The following is a 27,623-nucleotide window of genomic DNA, read 5'->3' on the forward strand; positions in this document are numbered from 1 at the left end:
ATTTAGCCAACACACACACACGTGGTTACGTTTAGCTAACACACACACGTGGTTACGTTTAGCCAACACCCACACACATGGTTACATTTAGTCAACACACACACACGTGGTTACGTTTAGCCAACACACACACGTGATTATGTTTAGCCAACACACACACACATGGTTACATTTAGTCAACACACACACACGTGGTTATGTTTAGCCAACACACACACACACGTGGTTACATTTAACCAACACACACGTGCTTACATTTAGCCAACACACACACACATGGTTACGTTTAGCCAACACACACACGTGCTTACATTTAACCAACACACACACACGTGGTTACATTTAGCCAACACAGACGTGGTTATGTTTTGCCAACACACACACACACATGGTTACGTTTAGCCAACACACACACACGTGGTTACATTTAGCCAACACACACGTGGTTACATTTAACCAACACACACACACACGTGCTTACATTTAGTCAACACACACACGTGCTTACATTTAGTCAACACACACACGTGGTTGCGTTTGGCCAACACACAAACACGTGGTTACGTTTAGCCAACACACACACACATGGTTACATTTAGCCAACACACACACGTGGTTACATTTAACCAACACACACACACGTGCTTACATTTAGCCAACACACACACATACACACACACACACACACACACACACACACACACACTTTTTTTGTCTGACGCTGGAAGTCACTGCTCCTGGAGGAGGAGTCTGAGCAGCAGGTGCTGGGGGAGGAGCCTATGCAGACCTGAGCAGGTGCTGGGGGAGGAGCTTATGCAGACCTGAGCAGGTGCTGGGTGAGGAGCTTATGCAGACCTGAGCAGGTGCTGGGGGAGGAGCTTATGCAGACCTGAGCAGGTGCTGGGGGAGGAGCCTACGCAGACCTGAGCAGGTACTGGGGGAGGAGCCTGAGCAGACCGTTGAAGGAGAAACACAGATTTTTAACATGAATTGTCTGTCAGTGTTTTTCCTAAATGTAATCTGTAATCCTCACTGATTAATCTGACACAGTGAATCAGTACCTGTATGTGTGGTACACACCTGGTGGGGCTTTGGGTGGAGATCGTGCTGTGATGCAGACGTCTCTGGATTATTTAGTGGCTGATGTTTGGGTCGTGTTTGCGGTGCTCAGTTTTTGTTGCTCTCACTAAACATTTCTTCTCTTGTTGACTCCAGACTAACTGGAAACATGCAGGGTGTTGCTTCTGTGCCAGGATATATTTTTCTCATTAGAGTCGTATCAACATCGTCAGCTCCTCGGAACAAGGGATGTAAAAGCGTTTATGAACCGTCTGTACGATAGAGTCACTACTGTTTAAACGCTGCTGTGTAACATGAGTGTCCAGGCTGGAGGTCAGTCCTTCCACCTGAGTCTTATATATTCGTCCTGATTCGAGGGCTTAAGTCCATGTGAATAAGGGCTGCTGTGATTGGTCAGATTAACGCCTGGCATGCTTTAAAGAGAGGCCGTGAACAATGAAGGACAATGGACACGTTGTGTGTTGCAGAGAGGCTCTGACCTGCAGCACACACTCACACCTCTGTCTACGTGTGTTCTGACATGGTGTTCGTATGTTTGACAGCATGGACCGCAGAACGCATCTGAACAAGGGGGGGTCATAATTTCAAGTTTCGCGGAGGGGGTGGGGGGGCATATGCATTGAAACAGACAATATTACTGATGTATTAAATAACGTTGCAGAGCACTTTTTTTATTCCGACGCCACACAGTCACATCTACAGTACATGCATGAACACAAACACATGCTTGCTCAGATTAACCCCTCTGGTCCCACTCTAACATTCACACACAACAGGCCAAGCCTATTTACACATAAACGCATAGATGAAACTATAGGAAACAACAAAGTACATCCAGTCCACAACCAAAACTCATCTTGCTGCCTTGAATCTAAATCAACATCATATTCATTATCATCACAAGTCAGCACTCATATCAGACTGATGTGCAGAGCCGCACACACACACACACACACACACACACACACACACACACACAGACACTGAGTGGCTTCAGTCAGACCAGGGGACACAGGATTAGTCTGGATTGTGACAGCTCCACATGCCGGGGGACACTGACGTGCCTCCGACCGCCAAACAAGACAACTGCTCCCTGAGAGGAGAAAGCTGCAGCGTTTCCCTTCTCACTTCTCCTCCACCGTCTCTGCACTGCGTCTGCTCATGTAGATGTTGTGTAACTCAGATTCCTGATTTACATCCTGGGATTTATTAGACGTTCTCGTGTGGTGTTAATGAGATGAAGTTGAGTCATAAATGGAACTTAAGTCACATGAATGTGAACGTTGTCATTATCACAGTCAGACCTTATCGAGCTCATAGAAGAGATGAAGCCTTTTATTTGATGTTTCAGATTCTGTAGATTATAATAATTTAAATCATTTTTTCTTTGCAGCAGTTGACAGATTCGTCTGTTTACTGTCTTTTCAAATCAAATCAAGTTAAACTTTATATAGCACTTTTCATACATTAAAATGCAACACAAAGTGCTTAACAAAATAAAGACAATGAAAAACCCGCCCCTCCCACCCCCCACGTATAACACACACATACAGCGCTCACTAACTCTCAGTATAGTCACATGGCAGGGCACTGAGGCACCAGGTGAGGAAAACCACCTATGGGGAGCCATCTACACCGAGAGGCCACAGCCGACGGCCACAGGGAGTGCCACCACAGAGACCACCCCAACCTAGATAGACCGGGTTGGACTCCACACATGGTGCAGAGCCTCCCAGTCCTCCAGGCCTGAGGGATCTCCAGGATCACGTCCCTGTGGGCAGACTGGACACACCTCCCAGTGTGGAGGCCGCCCATGAGGAAACACTGGAGCTAAACACTAAAAGACTAAAAGACAATGGGATAAAAACAGGCATAAGATAGAATAATGATAAAATGCATAAAAAAATTAAAAAAATAAAGAGTTAAAAATTAAAAATGATAAAAATGCATAAGGATTTAAAAGTAGATCATTAAGAACGTTAGACATTAAAAAATAAATAAAAATAAATAAAATAAAATATAAAATAGAATTTAATAAAAGAAGAGTAGAAGAAATCAGTCTTGAGCCTCCTTTTAAAAACATCAACAGTCTCTGCAGTCCTGATGCTCTCCGGCAGGCTGTTCCATAAGTGAGGGCCATAATGGCTGAATGCAGCCTCCCCGTGGGTTTGAGTTATAACTCTTGGAATGATTAAAAGGCCGGTGCCGGAGGACCTCAGGGTCTGCAAGGGTTGATTTGATAAAAGCAGGTCAGATAAATAAGATGGCCCAAGACCGTTAAGACATTTAAAAACTAATAAAAGAACCTTAAAATCGATCCTGAAACACACGGGGAGCCAATGCAGCGATTGTAAAACTGGTTTAATGTGCACCCGCCCTCTGGTCCTCGTCAGCACTCGTGTGGCTGAGTTTTGGAGTAGCTGCAGATTAGAGATGGTCTTTTTGGGAAGACCAGAGAGCAGGGCATTACAGTAATCTAAACAACAAGAGATAAAAGCATGCATCAGCACCTCCGTGTTAGCCTGACAGAGAAACGGGCGGACTCTGGCTATATTCTTAAGATGATAAAAACCTGTCTTTGTTACATTTTTGATGTGTGGAATAAAACTAAGCTCAGAGTCAAAAATGATGCCCAGGTTCTTTACACAAAATAAAATCTTCTAGTTTTGGTAAAAGTTTCTCTCTCTTGCCTTCAGGACCAAAAACTAAAACCTCTGTTTTGTCCTGGTTGAGCTGAGGAAATTCACTGCCATCCATGACTTGATATCTAAAACACAGTTAAAAAGGGCATCAATTGGCTTTGTGTCATCAGGAGACACGGCCATGTACAGCTGTGTGTCATCTGCGTAACTGTGGAAGCTGATGCCGTGCCTCCTGATGACGTCCCCCAGAGGAAGCATATATAGATTAAAAAGAAGTGGACCTAAAATTGACCCTTGGGGCACCCCACACCTGATTTCATGTGTTCTGGAGGAACATGTATCCATACTGTGAGTTTTTGTGAATCGGCATTAAACCTGATCTCATTTAAAATCTTTAAAAGGGCTGTCTCAGTACTGTGGTTCATCCTAAAACCAGACTGATATTTCTCTAAAATATTGTTTCTTTTTAAAAAATAATTTACTTGGTTAAAAAACAGTTTTTCTAAAATCTTACTTAAAACGGTAAGTTGGATACAGGTCAGTAATTATTAAAAATGTTGGGATCTAAATTACTCTTCTTCAGAAGGGGCTTCACCACTGCCGTTTTGAAGGCAGTGGTGAAGCCCCTTCTGAAGAGAGCAGTTTACTATGTTTAAAATCTGTTCCTCAAAGAATCCATAAAATGTTTTTAAAAGTGATGTGGAAATCGGATCTAAAAGGCAGGTTGTTGGGTTTACCTGGGAGAAAACTCGACCAAGTGTCCTCGCATCAACCAGGGCAAAACTCTCCAGTGTTTCTGCAGGTAAAAGCAACTGTTCAGGTGTGTTAAAAATTACATTCTGTTGGGATAAAAGACTGGAATTGATGTCATCGATTTTACTTCTGAAGTGGTCTGCAAAGTCCTCACAGAGGGCGTCTGTTGATATGTTGGATGGTTTGTTAAAATTGGTGCTGGTTAAAAGATTGAAAGTGGAGAAAAGGAATTTGTGGTTGTTTTTATGATCTGTAATGAGTTTTGGAAAGTGGGATATTCTTGCCTGTTTGACTGTTTTATTGTAGGTTTTGAGTTGTTCACGTAATATTTCATAATGAACTGTCAGTTTAGTTTTTCTCCACCTCCTCTCTGCACTCCTGCATTTTCTTTTGAGTTTTTTGATAGGATCATTTCTCCAAGGGGGTGTAGGTTTTGTTTTTATTGTTTTTGTTAAAAGTGGAGCCACTGAGTCAAGTGTTGACTTTAATTTACTGTTAAAATTGTCCACAATAAAATCACAGGGTGCTGGTAAAATTTCAGCAGGAGTGCTCTGTAAAATCTTGATAAAATTTGCAGCCCCTTCAGAAGTTAGGTAGCGTTTCCTCACCGCTCTCACCGGGGCCTCCTGATGGCTAAAACTGGTGATGTCTGTTGTTGTTGTGTCGTCTGTCTCAAAGGTTCTTTATGTGATATTCAGAGCGCTGGTGAACCTCTGAGGTCTGTGTAGAGATAACCTGCAGTGATGTCATCCTGAGCAGAGAATGATGTCACTCTGTGTGTGTGTGTGTTTGTGTGTGATGTAATCTGAGCTTCTCTGTGGTCAGACAGTCCAGCTGTGCATGTCAGTGCATGTGTGTATCCCACTGTTAGCTCATTGCTACCGTGTTGCTCAGCAGTCACACGGTGATTACCACAGATATCAGGATGGTGTTGTTGCTGAAGTATAACTGTCACCGTCAGGTTCCTTCCTGTTAACACTGTTAACACTGTTAAGTTAGCACTGTTAGCTGTTAGCTGCTAGCTCAACCACCTCCATGTTGAGAACTGTGTTCAGACAACTGAGACGCTTTGAACTTTGCATAGAGCTGCGTGAACACAGGATAACACTGAAACTGAAAGAAGTGAAAAATATCTGAACTCATCTCCGATCATTCAGCAGAATAGGATCTGTACAATTTAAAATATAGGCATTGGTATGAATTCTATGACATCATGAATTTCATATCTCAGACTGTGATTTTTTTTTTAGTGTTGATCTCACCCTTTGACCACGTGAAGAGTGCAGCTCAGTCCTCAGAAGAAAATGTTGGCATTGCAGGTTTCTGTAAACAATGGATACGTTACATTTGTATGTTTCATAAGTGTCAGGTAATATAATATCAGCATTTCTAAAGTGACGTAGTGTCAGAGCTGACTGTGTTATCAGGAGGTGGAGGGGATGGTGGATGGTGTGATGCCAGCCGAACTGCAGACCACCTGCAGTGATTGTGTTTCCAGCAGCTTTAGCCACCAAACACGGTTGTTTTTTAGGTACTCGTTGCTGTGTTTCCACCGGGAATAGTGCCGTGACAAGTGTTTTTCAACAAGGCATCACTGTGTTTCCTGCCCAGATACAACGGTGAAAAGTGTTAGTTTTTTACTGAGACATTGCTGCGTCTCTTGTCGGGATCGTGCCACTGACACTGTGTTTTAAGCCCAGACAGGATCTTTTTTCCTGCAGAACCTGAGGACAGGTTAACCTCAGTGCTGTTAAAAGATAAAGTAAAGTTTCAGTGTTATCTGCAACATAATAATGTACAGATGTAATGAATCTGTGGTTTGCAGAAACACACAGTGCCAACATTTATTCTGGTGACTGGGCTGAGGAGTGTCACATGGATGCCTGATGTAATAAAAGATGTGATTACACTCCTACATATCTCCACTGTGTCCCTCTGACATGTCTGCATATGTGACAGAGTTACACTCTGCCAAAATGAGTATGAATTAAATCCTGTGTTGTGACTGGTTAGAACATCTGTACACATAAAGCTTTCACGACGCTCAATAATTGAATAAAAATATGTTGTCTTGTGACGGGCTGGAAGGAGCATGCCTCTGAATAATGCAGCTATTTCATGCTAACAAAGCAGAGGAAATCCTCCAAGCTCCTTCTGAGATAGGAAACAAAGCTCATTGTCAGAGGATAGAGAGGCAACTGGGATTACAAAGGGGGCATCCAGTGAAACGACTTGTCAGTCCTAATCTGGGATTAGCAGGCTTTGGCGCCTCCTGGGTGCTCTAAAAGCCACCTGTTTGGACGGCCCTGCAGATGATGAGACGCCGCACAGCTCCGTGTTTGACTGGACTTCTTTTGTTTGCATCAAAGTTTGAAAATAGTTTGTTTTTACATTATGAGGATACAATCGAACATTTAGATCTGTAGTTTAAGTTTATACCTTTAGTTTGAATTAAAGGTGTGTATTCATTTATTCATTTCCTGGTCCTCTGCAGAGTCTTTAGTGCAACATGTCTCTGGAGAAACTGTAGTGGTTGTTATTAAGAACATGAACTGAGACTGATAACTATCAACACAATTATTCTCCACTGTTGTATTTTGTGTAGATTTTGTCCCCATCGTGTGCTGTCAGCTCCTCAGTGACTTAATCATAACTAGCGATGTACAGATGCAGTAAATGAAGAGCACTGTAAATGTGTCTGTGTGATGATTGTTGTGAGCGGCGGTGCGACCCCTGAGTCCTGACATGACTTATTGAAGCAGACCTTTTTCTGCTCTTAGCCTCAGGGCTAATGCAATCACTCTAAAAAATGTGTGAGGGCAGCTGTCGTGTCGCTGCGGGCTCCTATCATGACTTTGTACTGTTGGTGTCACCCTGAAATAGACTTTACTGCCAATGATACTGAAGTGAAACTTAACCCTTTGGAAAGTGAGCCCATTCTGATGAGTTAATCTGCTTCGTTTATTCGACGTCAGCGCAGTAAATGTGTTTGGGATGATCCAGTTACAGTGTGTTTCTGGACAGATGCTAGGACAGAGCTCTTTATGTGCAGCACAGAGGGAAGATTTCATCCTGGGAATAAAAAGACATCCATAGTTTCATATTCTTCAGATAATAGGATTTCTTCTTGTTTACAGCGTGTGATAACTGTATGGAGACGCTGAAGCACAACGAGGCTTAAGACTTGTGTAACGAGCTTCTCTCAGCATCACAGTGGCATTATGTTGGAGGTCAGAGGAAGAACCTGTGTGGTAATAAGGAGAGGACATGTGGTGGTTGGCCCCTGCTGATAAACACAGTATTACCTCTGTAAGGTGTTTGTCAAACCTCAAGCTGTATGTGCTTTAAGCTGATAGAGATGAGAGGTGAGAAGAGGTGAGGAGAAACAGAGACGATAGAGGGAAGGATAGAAGAGGAAGAGTCACTGTAAACGGACAAAGAGGAGACAGAAGATTTTATGTTTTCTGATGTCCAGGGTAAAGACAACTGTAGATGGAGTTAAAGCTTCTTTATCTCTGTAAAATATTTTTGTATTTTATATATAGTTACTCTTTAATTCTTACTGGATCTGTTTTACTGCTGTTTTCAACCTTCACACTTCCTCTGGGTCGAGTCATTTCACTTTAAATATTTCTTTTAATTATCATGCTGAGGATATAGAAACATATCTGTCCACCAAAACTCTCCTCTGTTAGCTCACAAGAAACTCTAACTCTTAACTCTATTTGACTTCAAGTCCTCTTGTGTGCAGATATTTCATGATGTCAACTGCTGATAAAACCGGAGACATAGTGTTTGGGCCTAAAGCAGAGAGAGTAAAATGTCAGGGAGGTGAGACGGAGTAACGGCAGGCCTGAAGTCTCAGAGTGTTTTTTGACTATGATTTGAATTTTACTCAAGATTTTAGCAAAACTGTAACATGACCTGCCGAGGCTGAAACGTCCAGGACTCCTCGCTGTCAGCAGAATTCACAAAGCATCATAAAGAAAGGGCAAAGTTCTCACCAGTCTGAGCCGTCGCTACTCTAATACTTTTGTTTTTCATTTACATACACGTGATGTCTAGTTGTGTTTGTGTCTGTTTCTTTTGTTGTTAATCTGCCTGTTCATGGCTATCATAGCTACCTGGACAATGAGGTCCACTTTACAGATCAAGGGACAAAATGTCCACACTGACCAGGTCTTCTAATGAGCGTGGGCGGGACGTAGCAGACAAATGGTCCCTTTGAGCGGCCGCGTGTTGACTTTGGTCTTGAATGGTTTCTTGAATGGTCGACTCTGTATGGCTGCCATGAGGCAGATAAATGCATATGTGTACTGTATTTGTGTTAGCTTGGGGTGTGTTCAGGTGCCAGGAAAAATAACAAGCACAAGGGAGGGTGTTGGTCAATAAGGGCACTTCTGGATTTCTTGGGGTCTGCGGTTTTGGTTCGGGTCCCTGAACACAGAGAGCCGCCATCGTGGTGTTTGTTTACGCCCACCGCACAAACGACGCATTCATCATTCCTTTTTTTTTTTTTTTTTTTTTAATGTTCCATCTTTGGCTTTGATTGAGATTTTCCATCGTCAGGACGAATGTTTGCTCCAGGTGTCCATCTGATGAGAGACAAAATCCTTAAATTATAATGTTTGTGAGCTTGTGAGCTCTGAGAGATTCTGTTGGATCAACTGAAAGTTTCGCCACATTTTCCTCCATGAAACTGACAGAAAATATGTTTCTGGAAATTTTATATGTGAAGAGATTTATTTCACAACAAAATAATTTTACAGACCATTTGGAACTATTTACATGAAGGATGAAAAATGACTCAAGTATTTATTTATATTTATAGATAGATAAAAACATTCTAAAATACATGAATACATGATTGAATAAATGCTATAATTTATATATATATATATATATATATATGTATATATATAATAAATGCTGAACTGAATATACAGAAATAAATGAATATAGAGATAGATAAATAAATAAATAAATAAATGAAAGAATAAATGCTGAAATAAATTGAAAATAATAATAAATAAACCCTGAAATAATAAAAATAATGCAAAAATAAAGATAAAATAAATATAAGTGTACAAAAATGAAGAAACAGATTATTCATTTATTTTTAAATGTATTTATTTACTGTTTAATTATGAACAATTATTTATGCCAACATTATTTTTGCATATATTTATTTCTGTATTTATTTCAGCATAAATTAATTAATTTGTTTATTTATTTAATTATTTCAGCATGCATTTAATCAGCATTTATTTATTTATTCCTATATTTATTTATGCATGTATTAATATTCAATACATCTTCCATTTTCCTTATTTGTAGAGTATTGTGGAATAAAATGTTATTCAACATTTTACCTCAAATTCATCTTTTAAAACATCATCGTTGCCGGTTAGCTGTAAATCTGGTGTTGTCTTGATAAATTTGAGGAATCCTTTCAGTGATGGCTTTCTGCTACATGATGAATCATTTCTGTCAGATTAATAGTTTAGTTTTAAAACCGCAAAGATTTGTTGGACTGATGTACGTAACAAGGCTGACAGCAACATGAACAACACGTGATGACAACAACGTGCCAGTGTGTGTGTGTGTGTGTGTGTGTGTGTGTGTGTGCCTCTGACCCACTGTCAGGTCGGTCTGTAACTCTCAGACGTCACCTGGTCTTTTCTGTGTCTGCTCACTGAAGGTCTCTGTCAGTGGTGGACTGAAGATGTTGAAACTGTGATCACAGACACTTTAATATATTTTTGATATATTCAGTTTATTTAAAGATTAAACTCAGAGATTGTTCATAAAGTAACTGAACAGCAGTGTCTGATCATGGAGCCCAAAGTAAACACAATCTTGACCAATCATAACGGGTTTTTTTTTTAACATCCACTCAGATCAGTGGGAGTTGTCTCAGTCTTCCTCAGTCTTCTCCTCAGCCTGAGAGTGATGTGGTTGTAAACAGTTTAAACACACAGTTCAGTGTGACGTACTGACGGTCACACAATGACTTCTGTTTAGCAGAGAATTTGGTTGTGACAGCTGATGGATGTCCACGCAGGTCTAACCCGAGGACGCCGCGCTGCATCCGCCTCCTGCTCACCTCCCTTCATTGTTTCACTCAAGTCATGCAAAGGTCAGAGAATACCTGCCGTCACAGGCGATAAGCACCTCCAGCTCCATGTTGGCCGTGCCGGCTGCAGATACATCAGATCTATGTTCATGTGCTGGAATGTCACAAAACAAAACTGCTTTTCTTTCTGTGAAGGCACTGACGGAATGGCCGGTTTGGGGTTGACTGGCATTTCTACTGAATGTTTCTATTTTGGGTGAAAGAGGCGGGACAAGGGAATCTGTGGAAGAAAACAGGGCAGCATGTATGTGTTCACATTCCTGCTGTGTGACCTCTGACAGTGAGCAGCACAGATGATCTAATGAGAGTCCAGACTGATCCAGGAGACGCTGTCATACCAGCTTTATTCAACCAGAGAAAGTAACGGAGCACACGTGTTCTCTTCACCACCTGAGCGACGATCACACACCTTAACTGATGGACACCAAAACTACTTCACTGCAGCAGAGATCAGGACTGAAGGGAGACACAGTCATTCTCTGAACCACACCAAGTATTTTTGTTCTTCGGTCTGAGACTTTACTCTGACGTGTTTTTGTGTTGCCAGCACATCATTTGAACTCATTTCACGCCCACCACCAGGTGATGCATTGTTCGGAGGTCGTCTCCCATTTCACATATTTCAAACACTTTCTCACTTCCATCTTGTCAAAAACCAACGCCGGCTCGGTGCACTGTCACATCAGAATATGTCACCTGAGATCACTTCCTGTGTCAGCTTTGGATGTCCTGGGACGGCATGTCAATAAATGCACATTACATGCATCGCTGCTTTTCAAAATAAACTTCCTTTGCACATGAAATATATGTTTTCTGTTAGTCTAGTTTTTTAATCAGCCTCGTCGTGTTTTAGAGACGTTAAACAGTTAAAACAACCAGAGAGATGATCAAACGATGGCCAAGAAAACAAAGAAGAACACGGAGTTTATGATTGTAAAAAAAGTTTAAATAATACACAATACAGAGAGTCATGTAAAAGTTCCTGCTAATATCAGGAAAATTCTGATGTGACACTAACAGGAAATAATCTGAATTCAACTTCCTGTGTTCACTGTTTGGGTTCATTTTAAAGTCCTTCAGTTTGTGCTCTGAATATAATAAGAAATATGTCACTGAGTTTACTTCATGACAGAAAAGGAACCACTGATGTAAAGGATGAGATCAGGTTAGAAGTTGGATCTTGTTTTTGTCAGTTTGACGTTAAAGTTTGTTTGTGCTTAGAGAAACAGTTGAGATTCAGGAGCAGCTGAGATTCAGGAGCAGTTGAGATTCAGGAGCAGCTGAGATTCAGGAGCAGTTGAGATTCAGGAGCAGTTGAGATTCAGGAGCAGCTGAGATTCAGGAGCAGCTGAGATTCAGGAGCAGCTGAGATTCAGGAGCAGCTGAGATCCACAAACACTGATTCATTGTGTGTCGTCTCCAGTTTCTGATACAGTCGACTGTTTCTTTTGTGCAAACCTTCAGTTTCCTTTTTGCCCTCCGTCCTGGTTGTGTCTGTCCAACAGAGGAAACTCCTCACTTTTCTTTCTCCTCCTGTTTCGTTCTCTGTGGTATTTCCCTCTTCCTCGGCTCTGTCCAGCTGGGACGGCTGGAGATCTTTGTCAGAGCCCTTCTCCGGCTCCACAAGTGGCAGAAGGGACCTGGGTTGTGAAAGGCACTTTGTGTACTGTTTTTCTAAGCGGGGGCCCCCTCTCTCCGCTCTCATCTGTCACAGGTCCCTCTCCGTCCACGCTCCACAATGCCTGATTGTTTCTGCCAAGTCGCCAGGTTCCAGGCCAGATCTGAACAACGCTGCGCTGCCAAATTCCGACCCCGCTTTTCCTTTTTCTCCCACTCACAAAGGGATTCTAAGTTACTGTCCACATTTCAGAGGAGGACTGATGGAGCTGTCCACCAGCCTCAGTCTGTGTGTTGGCAGTAACAGAGCTCACCTTCAGCAGATGTGTTAGCCCTACCTGAGTGCTACCAATCTCACCAGTATCACTTTCCTTGACATATGTCAGGTAGGAGAGCTGAGCCTGTGTTTCTCTACATGTCTGATGATATATAAAAAGTATTTCACAGAGCCTCAATGACGAGTGTAAAAACTGAATTTGTTTTTCAGCCATCAGTGGAACATTATCACCACGTTACATGTATCATCAGACAGGAGAGCTGTGGTCACAGCAAAAACTCACATCTCCAAAATAGGGTTCAGAAATGAATCCTCTCCAACATAAAGGGAACATTGTTTAACTGTAATATGCTGTTTAAACCTTTAACCTGACGAGGACAAACCTGCTGTGAATGTAAAAATGGCCGCCACGCTATCGTCTGTGTGTGTTGATGTCATGACAGAAGCAGCTGCAGCCTGATGGTTCTTGTTACTGTGGTGATTTATGGTTTGATACTGAGGAGGAGGCTTCAGCCTGTCGTGGTTAAAGCTGATGTTTGGTTCTTTATTCTGACACAGGTTTAAAGGTTCACTCTGTATGTAATGACTCATCTGAGTTTCACTTTAACTTTCAGTTTGGCTGGCGATACCGTTTCCAAACAGAAAGTGATAAATCCCCTGTAGTATGAAGGGAAGCAAGAAACAAATCAGGTTTTCTTTTCTTTCTCTTTGTACATAATGTGTGTTCATCCAGTGTTCATACTAAGACACGTGTATTATCTCTAAAATGAGGATGGGCTACATGATCCTAACTTCTGAAGGAACAGAACAGGAACTGAACAGCTGGAAAATGAGTTTTAGGAACAACCAACATGTCTCCTCCTGAATTTAAAAAGTCATGTAAGAAAAAACTGGAGGGTTATCCCCTGACCTGGTTCCAGAGAAGTGAGCTGGTGGAGCTCAACATTTGTTTGTGGTGTAAGTCAAACAACAGTCATCTAAACGCTGGTAATGTGAGTCTCTACCTGATGAGCAGCTCATCAAGTACACTGTTTTCCTGCCTCCACCAATCACAAAGCCCCTGTGGCGTGCTTACCAACAAACCCCCGTACTGTTGCACCATGATGACACCATATCAGTGTCGGAGGGTTCTGGGCCTGGGCATTCCTGGCCATATGAGACACCACTTCCAAGAAACTAAGTCTTAAGCTCCCCCATAAACACAGCACCAGCAATATTGTCAGCTAAATATAGTCTGAGCCTCCACGGCCCCGCTCCTGCAGCTCCTGCAGCTCCTACAGCTCCCCACTGCTATCTGGGTGCTCTCTGAGCGCACTCCCATCACTCTCCTGCCGTGCTCTCTGAGCGCTGCAGTGTGGATTGCAGGAGCTGATCATGGATTAGTGATGTGATGTTGGTTGGTTGTCTCAGGTCTTATAATCTCATGTCCTCATATTGCTGTGAAAAACATGGAAGCTGTGGAGAAACTGAAACCTTGGCCAACAGCTGTCGCTATTCGAATCAGTCAGGGCATGGATAGATTACTGAATGGGCCCAACGTGACGACACGTACACAACGTCATCCCCGAAAAATCATTTTACAACAGTCAGCCCCAAAAATACAGTAGTCAGACCCTCATGAGAGTCAACTCTGTCACAAACACTCTCACATACACTCAGATACTCTCAGATACACTTGGATACTCTCAGATACACTCAGATACACTCAGACACACGCAGATACTCTCAGATACACTCAGATACTCTGAGATACTCTCAGATACACTCAGATACTCTCAAATACTCTCAGATACAGTCAGATACACTCAGATACACTCAGATACTCTCAGATACACTCGGATACTCTCGGATACATTCAGATACTCTCAGATACACTCAGATACACTTGGATACTCTCGGATACACTCAGATACTCTCAGATACACTCGGATACTCTCGGATACACTCAGATACTCTCAGATACTCTCAGATACTCTCGGATACACTCAGATACACTCAGATACACTCAGATACTCTCAGATACTCTCGGATACACTCGGATACACTCGGATACTCTTGGATACACTCGGATACACTCAGATGCACTCAGATATTCTCGGATACACTCGGATACACTCAGATACACTCGGATACTCTCATATACTCTCAGATACACTCAGATACTCTCAGATACTCTCAGATACACTCAGATACTCTCAGATACACTCAGATACTCTCAAATACTCTCAGATACAGTCAGATACACTCAGATACTCTCAGATACACTCAGATACTCTCAGATACACTCGGATACTCTCGGATACATTCAGATACTCTCAGATACACTCAGATACACTTGGATACTCTCGGATACACTCAGATACTCTCAGATACACTCGGATACTCTCAGATACACTCAGCTACTCTCAGATACACTCGGATACTCTCGGATACACTCAGATAGTCTCAGATACACTCGGATACTCTCGGATACACTCAGATACACTCAGATACACTCGGGTACACTCAGATACACTCAGATACACTCAGATACTCTCAGATACACTCAGATACACTCGGATACTCTCAGATACACTCAGATACACTCAGACACACGCAGATACTCTCAGATACACTCAGATACTCTCAGATACTCTCAGATACTCTCAAATACTCTCAGATACACTCAGATACACTCAGATACTCTCAGATACGCTCAGATACACTCAGATACTCTCGGATACTCTCAGATACACTCAGATACTCTGAGATACACTCAGATACTCTCAAATACTCTCAGATACACTCAGATACACTCAGATGCACTCAGATATTCTCGGATACACTCGGATACACTCAGATACACTTGTATACACTCAGATACACTCGGATACACCAGATGCACTCAGATACTCTCAGATACACTGAGATACTCTCAGATACTCTCAGATACACTCAGATACTCTCGGATACACTCGGATACTCTCGGATACACTCAGATACTCTCAGATACTCTCAGATACACTCAGATACACTCAGATACTCTCGGATACACTCGGATACACTCAGATACTCTCAGATACACTCGGATACTCTCAGATACTCTCAGATACTCTCGGATACACTCAGATACACTCAGATACACTCAGATACTCTCAGATACTCTCGGATACACTCGGATACACTCTGATACACTCAGATACACTCGGATACTCTTGGATACACTCGGATACACTCAGATGCACTCAGATATTCTCAGATACACTCGGATACACTCAGATACACTCGGATACACTCAGATACACTCGGATACTCTCATATACTCTGAGATACACTCAGATACACTCAGATACTCTCAGATACACTCAGATACACTCAGATACTCTGAGATACTCTCAGATACTCTCAGATACACTCAGATACTCTCAAATACACTCAGATACACTCGGATACTCTCAGATACACTCAGACACACTCAGATACTCTCAGATACACTCAGATTCTCTCAGATACACTCAGATACTCTGAGATACACTCAGATACTCTCAGATACACTCAGATACTCTCAGATACTCTGAGATACACTCAGATACTGTCAGATACACTCAGATACTCTCAAATACTCTCAGATACACTCAGATACACTCAGATACTCTGAGATACTCTCAGATACACTCAGATACTCTGAGATACTCTCAGATACACTCAGATACTCTCAGATACACTTGGATACTCTCAGATACACTCAGATACTCTGAGATACTCTGAGATACACTCAGATACTGTCAGATACACTCAGATACTCTCAGATACTCTGAGATACACTCAGATACACTCAGATACTCTCAGATACACTCAGATACTCTGAGATACTCTCAGATACACTCAGATACTCTCAAATACACTCAGATACACTCGGATACTCTCAGATACACTCAGACACACTCAAATAATCTCAGATACACTCAGATACTCTCAAATACTGTCAGATACACAGATACACTCAGATACTCTCAGATACACTCAGATTCTCTCAGATACACTCAGATACTCTGAGATACACTCAGATACTCTCAGATACACTCAGATACTCTCAGATACACTCAGATACACTCAGATACACTCAGATTCACTCAGATACACTCAGATACTCTCAGATACTCTCAGATACACTCAGATACACTCAGATACTCTCAGATACTCTCAGATACACTCAGATACACTCAGATACTCTCAGATACTCTCAGATGCACTCAGATACTCTCAGATACACTCAGATTCTCTCAGATACACTCAGATACTCTCAGATACTCTCAGATACACTCAGATACACTCAGATACTCTCAGATACACTCAGATACACTCAGATACTCTCAGATACTCTCAGATGCACTCAGATACTCTCAGATACTCTCAGATGCACTCAGATACTCTCAGATGCACTCAGATACACCTTTGGATCCTGCAACATATTCTCTGCGTCTTCCTCTTCTTGCTGTCGTTCTGTCTCACGCTGATGTTTGGTGTCAGCCTGTTATCTTCCTCCGTATCTTCTCCCTCTGTAAATGATGTGTCTCCACCTCTGGCTGCAGCCGAGCTCTCTCCACTCAGACACATGACCGAGGGTCAGATTTATGTCTAAGGTTGCCCAGGATGCTGCGTGTCTCAGAGACGGACAGATCGCTGTAATTTACTGAGAACTAACACTGAATCTGGTTTACTTCACACAGGCTGTGTGTGTGTGTGTGTGTGTGTACATGTGTGGTCATGTGGGACAGTCTGACTCCCTCTCTGCTCTGTCAGTTATCACCTGAGTGTGTGTGTCTGTGATTTAGTGTATCAGTACATTTGAGGATCAGTTAGCTCTGTGAGGACAGAGGACGAATTTTAAGCTGTCTTCAGATGATGATGATGATGAGGAGGAGGAGGAGCTGAGTGGGGTCACTGGCAGTGGTCAGGAGTGTGGTGTAACAAAGGGAAGTCATTAGAGTAAATGATGTATTAGAGTAATGACTCAGAGCCTGAGGCATCAAAAAGAAGAGGAACTCAGCAGCTCGGCATTGAAGGTGATGAGCGGCCTTGATGCTGCTTAATAGATTAATAGATTATTCTTGTGGCACTATGTGCTTCATGTGCACTGTGTGTGTGTGTGTGTGTGTGTGTGTGTTTGTGTGTGTGTGTGTGTGTGTCTGAGCTGTAATGAAATCTTTAGTGTTTAAATAAAGTTGTGGTTTTGAATGAACTCTTCACATTCATGGTTCTGAAACCTGCGGCGGCTTCATGTGGCATCGGCAGACGCGTCTTTACATCACGATTCAAAACCTCCACATACTCAGAGTGAAGTACAAGATATTCTTTATGATATCATACTGATTAATAATGTTTATAATAATCCAGCTGTAACCATGGAAACGCTCAATAACAACCATTCAAACAGTTTCTTCACTGTCGGCCGCATTTTATTTATCCAGCGTCCCACAGATGTGATGATTGAGATCTGAAATATTTCAGATAAAGTTCTGCTGTGTTTTAGAGAAATGACATAAACACTTTTTTACACACAAACTGACTTTCAGAACATTTTTACAAAATGATAAATAATGGAAAGGTTTGGTGATAAGACAGGTACATCATACTTATATCTTTTTGCCTGTAACCTGACTTACTGTACACATCCTCGCGTCATTGGGATTCTGTCTTCTTTTGGTTGTATTGTTTTGTTTTTTAAAGATTATTTTTATGGGCTTTTTGCCTTTATTGACAGGACAGAGAGTGAAATGGGGAGACAGAGAGAGAGTGGGGACTGACATGCAGCAAAGGGCTGCAAGCCGGATTCGAACCTGTGGCCGCTGCAGCGAGGCGATGCCTCTGTACGTGGGGCGCTGGCACTATCCACTACGCTACCGATGCCCCTTTTAGTTGTATTGTTTGTAATAACAATATAATAACAGTGATAATAATAATGAACAATGAAGTACATATTTACATTTTAGGCATTTTTTTTATGCAGGTTCTAGAAGCCATGGTAGGAGTTCAGGAGGGTGTGTAGATATGAAGGAGTTCAGACAGGTGGGAGGAGGCGGGGCTCTGAATGGGGCGTGGTTGTGAGTGGGCGTGGTTATGGAGTGCCTTACAGGTGAGGAGCAGAATCTTTAACAGGAAGTCAGTGAAGCTGCTGGAGAACAGACGTGATGTGATCTATGGAGGGAGTTCTGGTGATGATACGGGTGGGCGGAGTTTATGACGACACCTGAGAGGACAGAGCGGCACTTTGACACACTTTAAGAATATACTTTAAAGTTTCAGGAAGGTGTCAGACTCACCTGATGATCAAACTCTTTGACTCTTAATGGCCTTCAGAGGTTCAGACCTTCAGCCGCTCACATGATCTGTGTTGAGGCTCTCGATCTGTAGAGGCCTATACTAACATGGCGTACATCTGTGCAGCAGCTCAGACTGTGACCTCCATGTTTAACCCCTCCTCCTCCTCTCCTCCACAGAATGATGTCTTCCATGCGAGCAACGCCTCCCTTCCACCCACCGTCTGAGGAAGAGGAAGCGATGGGTCAGGACAATGTGGCCTGGGCCGGTGACGAGCGAGAGGGCCCGAAGGAGACGCCATCTCCCTCTTCTCATGAGCGGCCCCACCCTGACGAGCTACAGCCAATCAGAGAGAAGCTGACGGAGGCTGAGTGGGAGAACACGGCGCCTGCTGCGATGGTGAGCTGATGGACTGACCATATCTTAGCTTCAGACGTGATGCTATAACTCAGATGTGTAGTGGTGAACGTGTGTGTGTGTGTGTGTGTGTGTGTACACACACACAACTCATAAAACACGGTGAAACACACGCAGAGCTTCATACATAATGATGGCGGTGCACGACGCTCTCTCTCACACACAGCAGTGGTCGTCTGTGGTCTGTGTGCTGCAGGCGCTGCTGCAGGCTGCCCGGTGAGGCTTCTCCTCCTGAGAGCACTCGCCTCGCTGCTTCTCATCTCCACAGCCTGGTTTCATGTGTGTGTGTGTGTGTGTGTTACACTGCTGCAGGTTGTGTTGGTCCCTGATGGACGAGCTGTGTTTGACTTCAGCCTCTGAGGAAAGAGGAAACTTCTGAGAATAAAGTTTCCTCAGGTATCAGTGTGGAGGCAGAATACATTTAACATTTCACAAACTGCGGTCACGTTCATATTTTAACACTCACACGAAAACATGATCAGATTTATCTCTTCTCATTTTCAGATTATAACTCTGTTAGTTTGAACCAATGTCAGCACGTGATATGAACTCTGAAGTCAGTTAGATGTCATTGTCAACGTCAACGTCAACGTCATCTGTATTTCATTAGTAAAACTGTGCAATCATCGTTGTGTTGTCCTGAACAAATCTCATGCTGCACTCTTTGTGTCTCCACTGCTGTGTGACCTTCAGCAACATACGGTCACACACATGTAGTGCAACCATCAGACAACAAATGTCCGAGTACACAGCGTCCAATCAAATCGTCAGCTTTGGTCAATGTTATATTTTGTCAGTTGGTCATTAATATCTGCTCCTTCAGCAGACTGATGATTCACCTCATCACACAGGATTAAAACCTACATTGTGTGGCCCTGCAGCAGACTGACAGAGTTTTCTGTTCTGAGTCAGAGAGGTTGAAGGCACCCTGGTTGAGGGCAGGGTTCCTGCTGGTCCTTGAAAAGCCTTAAAAATATTGAATTTATTAATGTAAAGAAAAGAAAAGACCTCATCTGGTATTAAAATGTATTAAAGTATTTCACAGCTGTAAAGACGCTGTTGTGTCTGCAGCAGAGAGACACACATGATTTTCAAACTGGTGCTACATGAGAAATTACTGTGGCAAAACTACAACTACCAGAATGCACTGCACCACACAGGACCAATCAACACCCCCGTAATGAGAACTCATCCATTTGACACAGTGACCAGCCGGTGACAAACGAGCACCAATGCTTCTCTAACATCTGTTTCTGAAACAGGCGACATGTTTTTTTTATATCTGATATTTGATTGATTTATTTTTTGGTCCTGACTGTGAGCAGACTGCAGGTGACAGGCTGAAGGCAACCAGCACGAGCCAATCAGAGGGAGAGTAGGGCGAGTCGTTCCTTTACTGTACACACAGAAATGGAGCGAAGATGCACAAGTTCATTCTGTAGTTCACGGCGATGCGTCACAGGCTCAGAGGACTGAGAACACAGAACAAACCTCGGTCCTGTTGAACCGTCCCTGTCTCTCAGGAACTGATGTTCTTGGTTATTGTGAAATTGGTATTAAATTTGATTCTGAGTGGTGTTAGAAAGTCTTCAAAAGTCCTGAGCTGTGTGAGGCTGGAGGAAGCTTGTGAAGAGGCGACAGTGAGAGACGAGCTGAGGACAGAGAAGGTGAAACACCATCCTGCTTGTCTTTGTCTCTCCAACACTAAGGGACAGTTTAAAGCTCATGTCTGTGAGATGCTGGCCAGAGAGTGAAGGTCACTTTTTAAAGACAGATTTTTATGTCTTGGATTCCAAAAGTTGTCTCTGTGAAGACACACCACACACCGTCCTCCCCTCTGTGTGTGTAACACTCATCTGAAAAGCTTCAGGGAACAGACAGTTCATGAAGTGACCCCAGCTTTTAATGCGCCTCGTCAAATATTTCATTTCCACATCTCAGCATAATGCCTTTGTGTTCAGAGAGAGTGCCTTGCTCAAGGACAGCTGACATCACTGAGGGTGGTCACGGACAGTCATTGTCTGCCGCTCACGCTGAATGTGCGACCTTTGGGTTGATGATATGATCCGACCACCAGGCCATCCTGCTTGTGTAAGTCCTCGGCAGCATTATGAACACACCTGAACAATCCGCCAGTGACACGCCATCTTCTAATCCTCATTACAGAGGCATCTTCTGCTTAAAGACAAAGTGCACAACAGGGCCTCCTGGAGCCATTTCAAGGGCGTCTTAAGATCCCGCTGTTAGTTAAAGCCCCTTGTCTTTGAAACATAAGCCTCCTAAAGTTCTCGGAGATCCCCCCGATCTATAAGGGGAGGAGAAAGCCTCCACAAATAGCCGCAGTGTTACAACACCTGTGCTCAAGTGTCTGTTGTGTGGGACAATGTGGTCGTCTTGAAGGGCTTATCATCTTCTGGGTAAATATAGACTCACTTAACCCGACAGAGCGAAGAGCAGCGGGACACAGATGCTGCACTCAGACAGCACAGAACAGATAAAGTTCCTCCTGCTGCTGTCCAGAGTTCCTAAACCAACTGTTTTATGATTTTAATACCAACAGAGGTCCAGACTGCTCAAACTCTGTGTTCAGTACAAGGAGGAAACATGACAAAAGATTTATGCTGATTGTTCTGATGTCTTTAACTATGGCGCAGACTTGACAACAGGAGTTTATGATATGTTTTTATATAAAATGTTTTATTTCCACTGGACATGTGTTCATAACTTTAATATTTAGTTTGTCATGAGTTCATAGAAACTGTGTAGATCTGAGACACAGACATGATCTTATCAGACTTTATATCTGAGATATTCCTCAGCCTCTAACCTGAGTCTTTCCTCTGCAGGACAATGAGAGCAGTAAAGGCTGCTCCGTCTACTCCTACCAGACTAACTCTACCTCTCCACCCAAGCCAGAGGAGTGTTCCAGGGATCGCGGGGAGCCCATGAGCGGCCTCGCCTTCGGGACGCCGGAGCGCCGTAAAGGAAGCCTGGCAGACGTGGTGGACACACTGAAACAGAAGAAACTGGTGGAGCTGACCAAGACAGAACAAGACGGTGAGTGTTTGTGTTCATGTCTGCGTCATGTCCCAGCTCCCTGTTCATGTCTGTGTCATGTTCCAGCTCCATGTTCATGTCTGTGTCATGTTCCAGCTCCATGTTCATGTCTGCGTCATGTCCCAGCTCCATGTTCATGTCTGTGTCATGTTCCAGCTCCATGTTCATGTCTGCGTCATGTCCCAGCTCCCTGTTCATGTCTGTGTCATGTTCCAGCTCCATGTTCATGTCTGTGTCATGTTCCAGCTCCATGTTCATGTCTGCGTCATGTCCCAGCTCCATGTTCATGTCTGCGTCATGTTCCAGCTCCATGTTCATGTCTGCGTCATGTCCCAGCTCCATGTTCATGTCTGCGTCATGTTCCAGCTCCATGTTCATGTCTGCGTCATGCTACTGAGTCACCAAATTGTTTGTTGTCGTGTGAAAATCTCGCTGTTCAAAATAACGACAGCTGCAGTTTGTAAATGATTGAAAGAAGGTGGAGCAACGAGGATAGTTCTTCCTGTGATGTCATGTGATGATGTGTCTGCCACCAGCTGTGACTGAAGTTTTAAGTTTGTACTCTGGACTCAGCAGAATTGATTTGCATCATGAAACAGAGAAGTAAAGCAGTCGGACAGAGAAACAAGGAGAACTAGAGGTGTGAATGAAACTAAGCAGAAGGTTTAACCATGTGTCGTGTTGGCTTTTTAACAGCAGTCTCAGTTCAGAGCTGACTTGCTGTGTTTGATGGACGCGCTGCAGTCGTAGTTCATTCTCTCTTCACTCACACATGAAGCTCAGTCTTACCTGGAGTTTGTTTTCGGTCTCCGAACACATCCTCTCCTCACCATCTTTGAACATCTAAAATTACAGCTGACAGATCCTCTGCTCGTTAGATCACAATATCAATCAGTGAAAACACAGGTTTCCCTTTCTCCTTTCTCCTGCGCTCCTCTGATCTGATCTCCCAGCATGCCTCAGCCTGCCCCCTCTCACCCCACAGCGAGTCAGATGTGAGAGCATCTAACAGCCTCTTTACTGATGTGTGCACGCAGTAATCAGGACGATGTGAGAGCGGCGCTTTATGTCTCTCATTTAAAGCTCCGACGTTGTTATTGATACATAAAGAGGGACAGCCGGAGGCAGGAAAAGCGCACGTGTGTGTGTGTGTGTGTGTGTGAGTGTTGTAACATCTTCCTGTCAAATCAAAGGGGACGTGAGTGGGAGGAAATGCTCGGGGACAACTTGAAGTGTGTGTGTCTTCTTTTCATGTGTTTTCCTTCACATGTCTGAGTGTCCTGTAACGGAGCTCGACCCCGCTCAGCTTCTGCTCGCTCTCTCTCTCTCTCTCTCTTCTGTGCACAAACACTCCTGCAGTTTGTTTTCTGATGATCCGTCACAGTGGACTCTGGGCCGCACCCGGCACACTCTGCGTCCTGGTGCCCAAAGCCCTTGGAAAAAAATCCATTTTATTATTAGATTAATTACTAACAGTGAGCTACTGAGAAATGATCCTAAAATAGACGCAGATAACAAACACTAATAAGAAATCACAAACCATAAGAGAAAACAAAACGTCCAACTGAGCAAATCTCTCCTCCTTGTTTTTGTGCTGCTGACGGTTTTATCTTCTCACCCTCTCCGCTCACACACTTCACCACATCGTTTCCCTCAGGATCCATTTTTTAATGCTTCATTTAATTCTGTTTTTTTAAGTCCATTATTTGTTTTTTAAGGATTGTTTTATTTGTCATGGTGTGCAGGTCTCTTATTGGACGGAGAAATATTTAACCTTTTTAACTGAATAAGTAAATCACACTGTACAAGTCTTATTTCACTCTGGTGCTCAACATCATGTGACTCGTGGCTTCTTTTAGAGGAGGCGTGTGTGTTACCTGTCTCTTTTTGCCTCCACAGTTTATTTATTAAAACACTGTCACCAGAAGAAGAAGAAAGGATTTTGATATTAAAAAGAAGACAAAGAGCAGATTTAGTAAATCTTCACTGTGTCAGAGATCATGGACGTATGATGTGTTCAGATTCAGAAAACAGGAGCTTCTCTTATTGATGACTGAAGGTATATTTTTTAGCTTCAAAATAAAACCTAACCACAACCATCATTTTGTTAATTAAAAAAAATTAACCTTTATTTAACCAGAAAAAACATCTTGAGATTAGAAATGTATTTTACCAGAGACAGACAGCAACATCAGTTACAAAATCTACAGCTCTAAAACAAATAATATAAATTATTACAAAGAAAAGACAGTGTGATCATTTCTGCTGTACGTGAACCATAAAACATAAAACAGGGATCACTGCACATGATCTCAAAGAGCAGCTAAAATCCACCCTGACAATAACATACAGATGAAACATCTGAGAGGAACCGCTGAGAGAAACTTTACGTCCTTCTGAGGAAGAGTCAACAGATGAAGAGTCAAATGAAACTTGAGAAAAGAGAAGCTGAAGATGTTCCTGGAGACAAACACACCCACAGAAGGTTTCACACACACAGATCCTTCAGCAGCAATACGTCCTGAAATATTTCAGTGATGCCTCAGAGGCGACTCGCACTTCCTGTGCAGTTTTTCTCTTCTTCTTTAGGGTTAAAAAAAACACACAGCTTCATTGAGTCGGGCTCTTCCTTTACTAATTAGCAGCATCGCTGTCCCCGAGGACTCGTGGCATTGATCACTAAGCAAAGACAAAAGGAAGGAGATAAACATGTGGCGTATAACCAGGCTCACACAGATTCACACAGTGAGAGCATGAATAATAACTCGTTCATGTGAAACGCTGCGGTCCTTGAAGATGTATTGTGCAAGCGTCTGTAACCCTTCGTACGGAGCCTGACGGCTTTCCTCCCCCTAATGAGCTGAGTTAAAACGGGAGCTGATCAATAGATGCTTCGTTAAGTGAGTTCTCCTTCAGCGACAGACGCTGAACGCCATGAAGCTCCACGCCCTGTTTTATTTCTCATGTGTTGAGATAAAGCTTCCTGGTGTCATGACGGCGTCCCCTCCTGCGCTGTACAACCATGTGATTACTGTTTCTATCCTTCAACTCCAGGAGCCTCTGAAAAACATTTGGGGAGTTGCTCTTCAGCAGGCAGCCCCGCTTTTTGTTGTGTGTCGCTGGGAGAGGCGAAGCTTTCCAAATTCATAAGCTGGCACATTTTTGTATTTTGTTAAAGGAATATAATGCAGACGGGAGTTCAAGGCCAGCCTGGTAAATAGGCTCACACAGATTCCTGGTGTGGCGCCGATGACAGATGACGGCAGAAAGCTCGGCAGGTTTATTTTTTCTCTGACTCTTCAGTGGCGTGTGTTCACTTAGACCGACACTTAAAACGCCGTTTTGTTCAGAAACCACCAGATTTGATCATCGGCACTCAAATGGCGAGCACATTAAAGGCCGAACAATGGCGTCGGCCGCCTCGTCCTCCACCTCCTGCTGAAAGCGGTTCAGTCAGCTGAGCTCTCCCAGGTTACAGCCGCTGTATGATCAAATGGAACGCAGCCTATTAGCCACTGAGCGCTCACTTAGCCCAACGCCGCTGACCCCTGCGTGCTCTGTAGCCCTGAGCTAAAGTGTGGATGATGTGGTTGTTAGCCTTCGTGCAGCGCTCACCCCCTGTCGGCACGCTGTTAGCTGTCGGCCGCTCACAGGAGACCTAAGTGCCTGTGACAGTTCTAATGAATAGACATGGCCTCACTTTGCTTTTTCTCTTCAGCCAACTGCCGCCTCAGCTTTTAAAAGCTTCATCAACAAGTCTTTAAGATTGTGTCAGCGCGGCGTGCGTTAGAGACGTCCTCTCTGCATGGACTTGACAACGTGTGAGTCCAGAGGGTGAAGGTCCAACTCTTTCCTCACAGTTTAGCGTTTATGTCGAGCTGTGGCTTCATTGTGTGACGGTTTGGATACAAAGGCTTCTGCATACAAAGACTTGCTCCACAACGTTAAAGCACTTAGTACTTATTAAACTGGGAGGCTGAATAAAATGTTCAAGGCCAGCGTGAGGGAACATCAGAAGAGAAAATGTGGGCACCAGACGTGCTGTGGAAGGAAAGGCTCCTCCAGCCTCTGTCATTTAGGAGCTAAAAATATGAGACACAGAGGCCTGTAATAAACTGAGCCCAACAATGAGCCGCCTGCAACACTGATAGGTGCCTCGTTAGCATCCTTCATGTCACCTTGTCTCCTTTGGCTACAAACAGAGAGCATTCTGGGACACTGCCCGATGGACATTAAAGCCAGTGAAGTGTGCGATCAGGCTGCCTCCGTCCTGATGACTGAATTATTGTTATCTGTATTGTTGTGTTAATGGGGCGCTGGCATGGACGCGGCGCCCTCCTGCCAACTTAGTCAGCCATCTAATGTGCCCCGAGCGGAACACTTAACATCAGTCTGATCCCCGCTTTATGCCCCGGCCCTGTGAATTACTGAACCATCCATGTGTTTCATCTGCAAATGAGGCCGTGGCTCCGACCGCCGACACCTGTGTGACCAATTCATCAAGTCAACTACAGAGCTGAGACACGAGGTCAGACGTCTGAGGAGGAGACAACAAACACACATCTGACAGCGTGTCACGCACTCATCTGACAAGACGTTCACTGTCTCATGTTTAAACATGATCTCTGAACGTTCACGGAGCTGACAGGAAGTCACAGACGATCTGACTGTCAGCCGTCAAAGAGCGGGAGGGACACAATCATCACACAGCTGTTTGGGCTCCTGTCACACAGAAAAAAACATGTGATTTAAATTTCATTTTCTGAGTTTAATTTTTTTTATACTTCATTTTTAACAAGAACAGGACAGACAGACAGACAGAGGGAGGACAGACAGACAGACAGACAGACAGACAGACAGAGGGAGGACAGACAGACAGACAGACAGACAGAGGGAGGACAGACAGACAGACAGACAAAATAAATATATAAAATAAAATGATTACTTGAATTCAAATGTGATTTTTTTTTCTTTATTATTCACGTGTTAGATTCATGTCAGTTCCATAAAATAAATGTCCTCCAGTGTCTCTGTCCCCTCAGAGACTCTTCACTCAGCCATTTCCTGCTCAGTGCATTTGTACTTCCTGTTTTTAATAGATATGTGTCATACATACATGTCATGCTTTAATGTTTCTCTGAGACACTGAGGCTGTGAGCTCATCATCCATCTGATCTCTGTGACCACGCCCACACTGTCACAAGACACTTTAGGACCCCCAAGCTCTCCAACACTGACCACGTCCTTCATACGTCTAACCGCTCGTCTTCACGTCAGCTTCTCTCTCCACTGTACACAGACTCTTTTCTTATTGATTTCTTTATTATTGCAAAGATGAATTAAT

General features: G+C 43.4%; 1 protein-coding gene across 4 annotated transcripts in view; it reads left to right on the top strand.

Annotated features, from left to right (window-relative positions):
• LOC117261997 (transcription factor SOX-6-like) overlaps positions 1-27,623 on the top strand; it is a 188,190-nt gene that overhangs the window by 66,575 nt on the left and 93,992 nt on the right. For all 4 annotated transcript variants that reach the window (XM_078167556.1, XM_078167559.1, XM_078167558.1 and 1 more), the window contains exons 3-4: positions 18,985-19,204; positions 22,069-22,279. In XM_078167556.1, the coding sequence (XP_078023682.1) occupies positions 18,986-19,204; positions 22,069-22,279 (430 nt within the window). In that variant the 5' untranslated portion in view covers position 18,985. The remainder of the gene's footprint in view (positions 1-18,984; positions 19,205-22,068; positions 22,280-27,623) is intronic.

Source organism: Epinephelus lanceolatus, chromosome 5 (assembly GCF_041903045.1).
Source record: "Epinephelus lanceolatus isolate andai-2023 chromosome 5, ASM4190304v1, whole genome shotgun sequence".
In the NCBI taxonomy this organism is placed as follows: Eukaryota; Metazoa; Chordata; class Actinopteri; order Perciformes; family Serranidae; genus Epinephelus; species Epinephelus lanceolatus.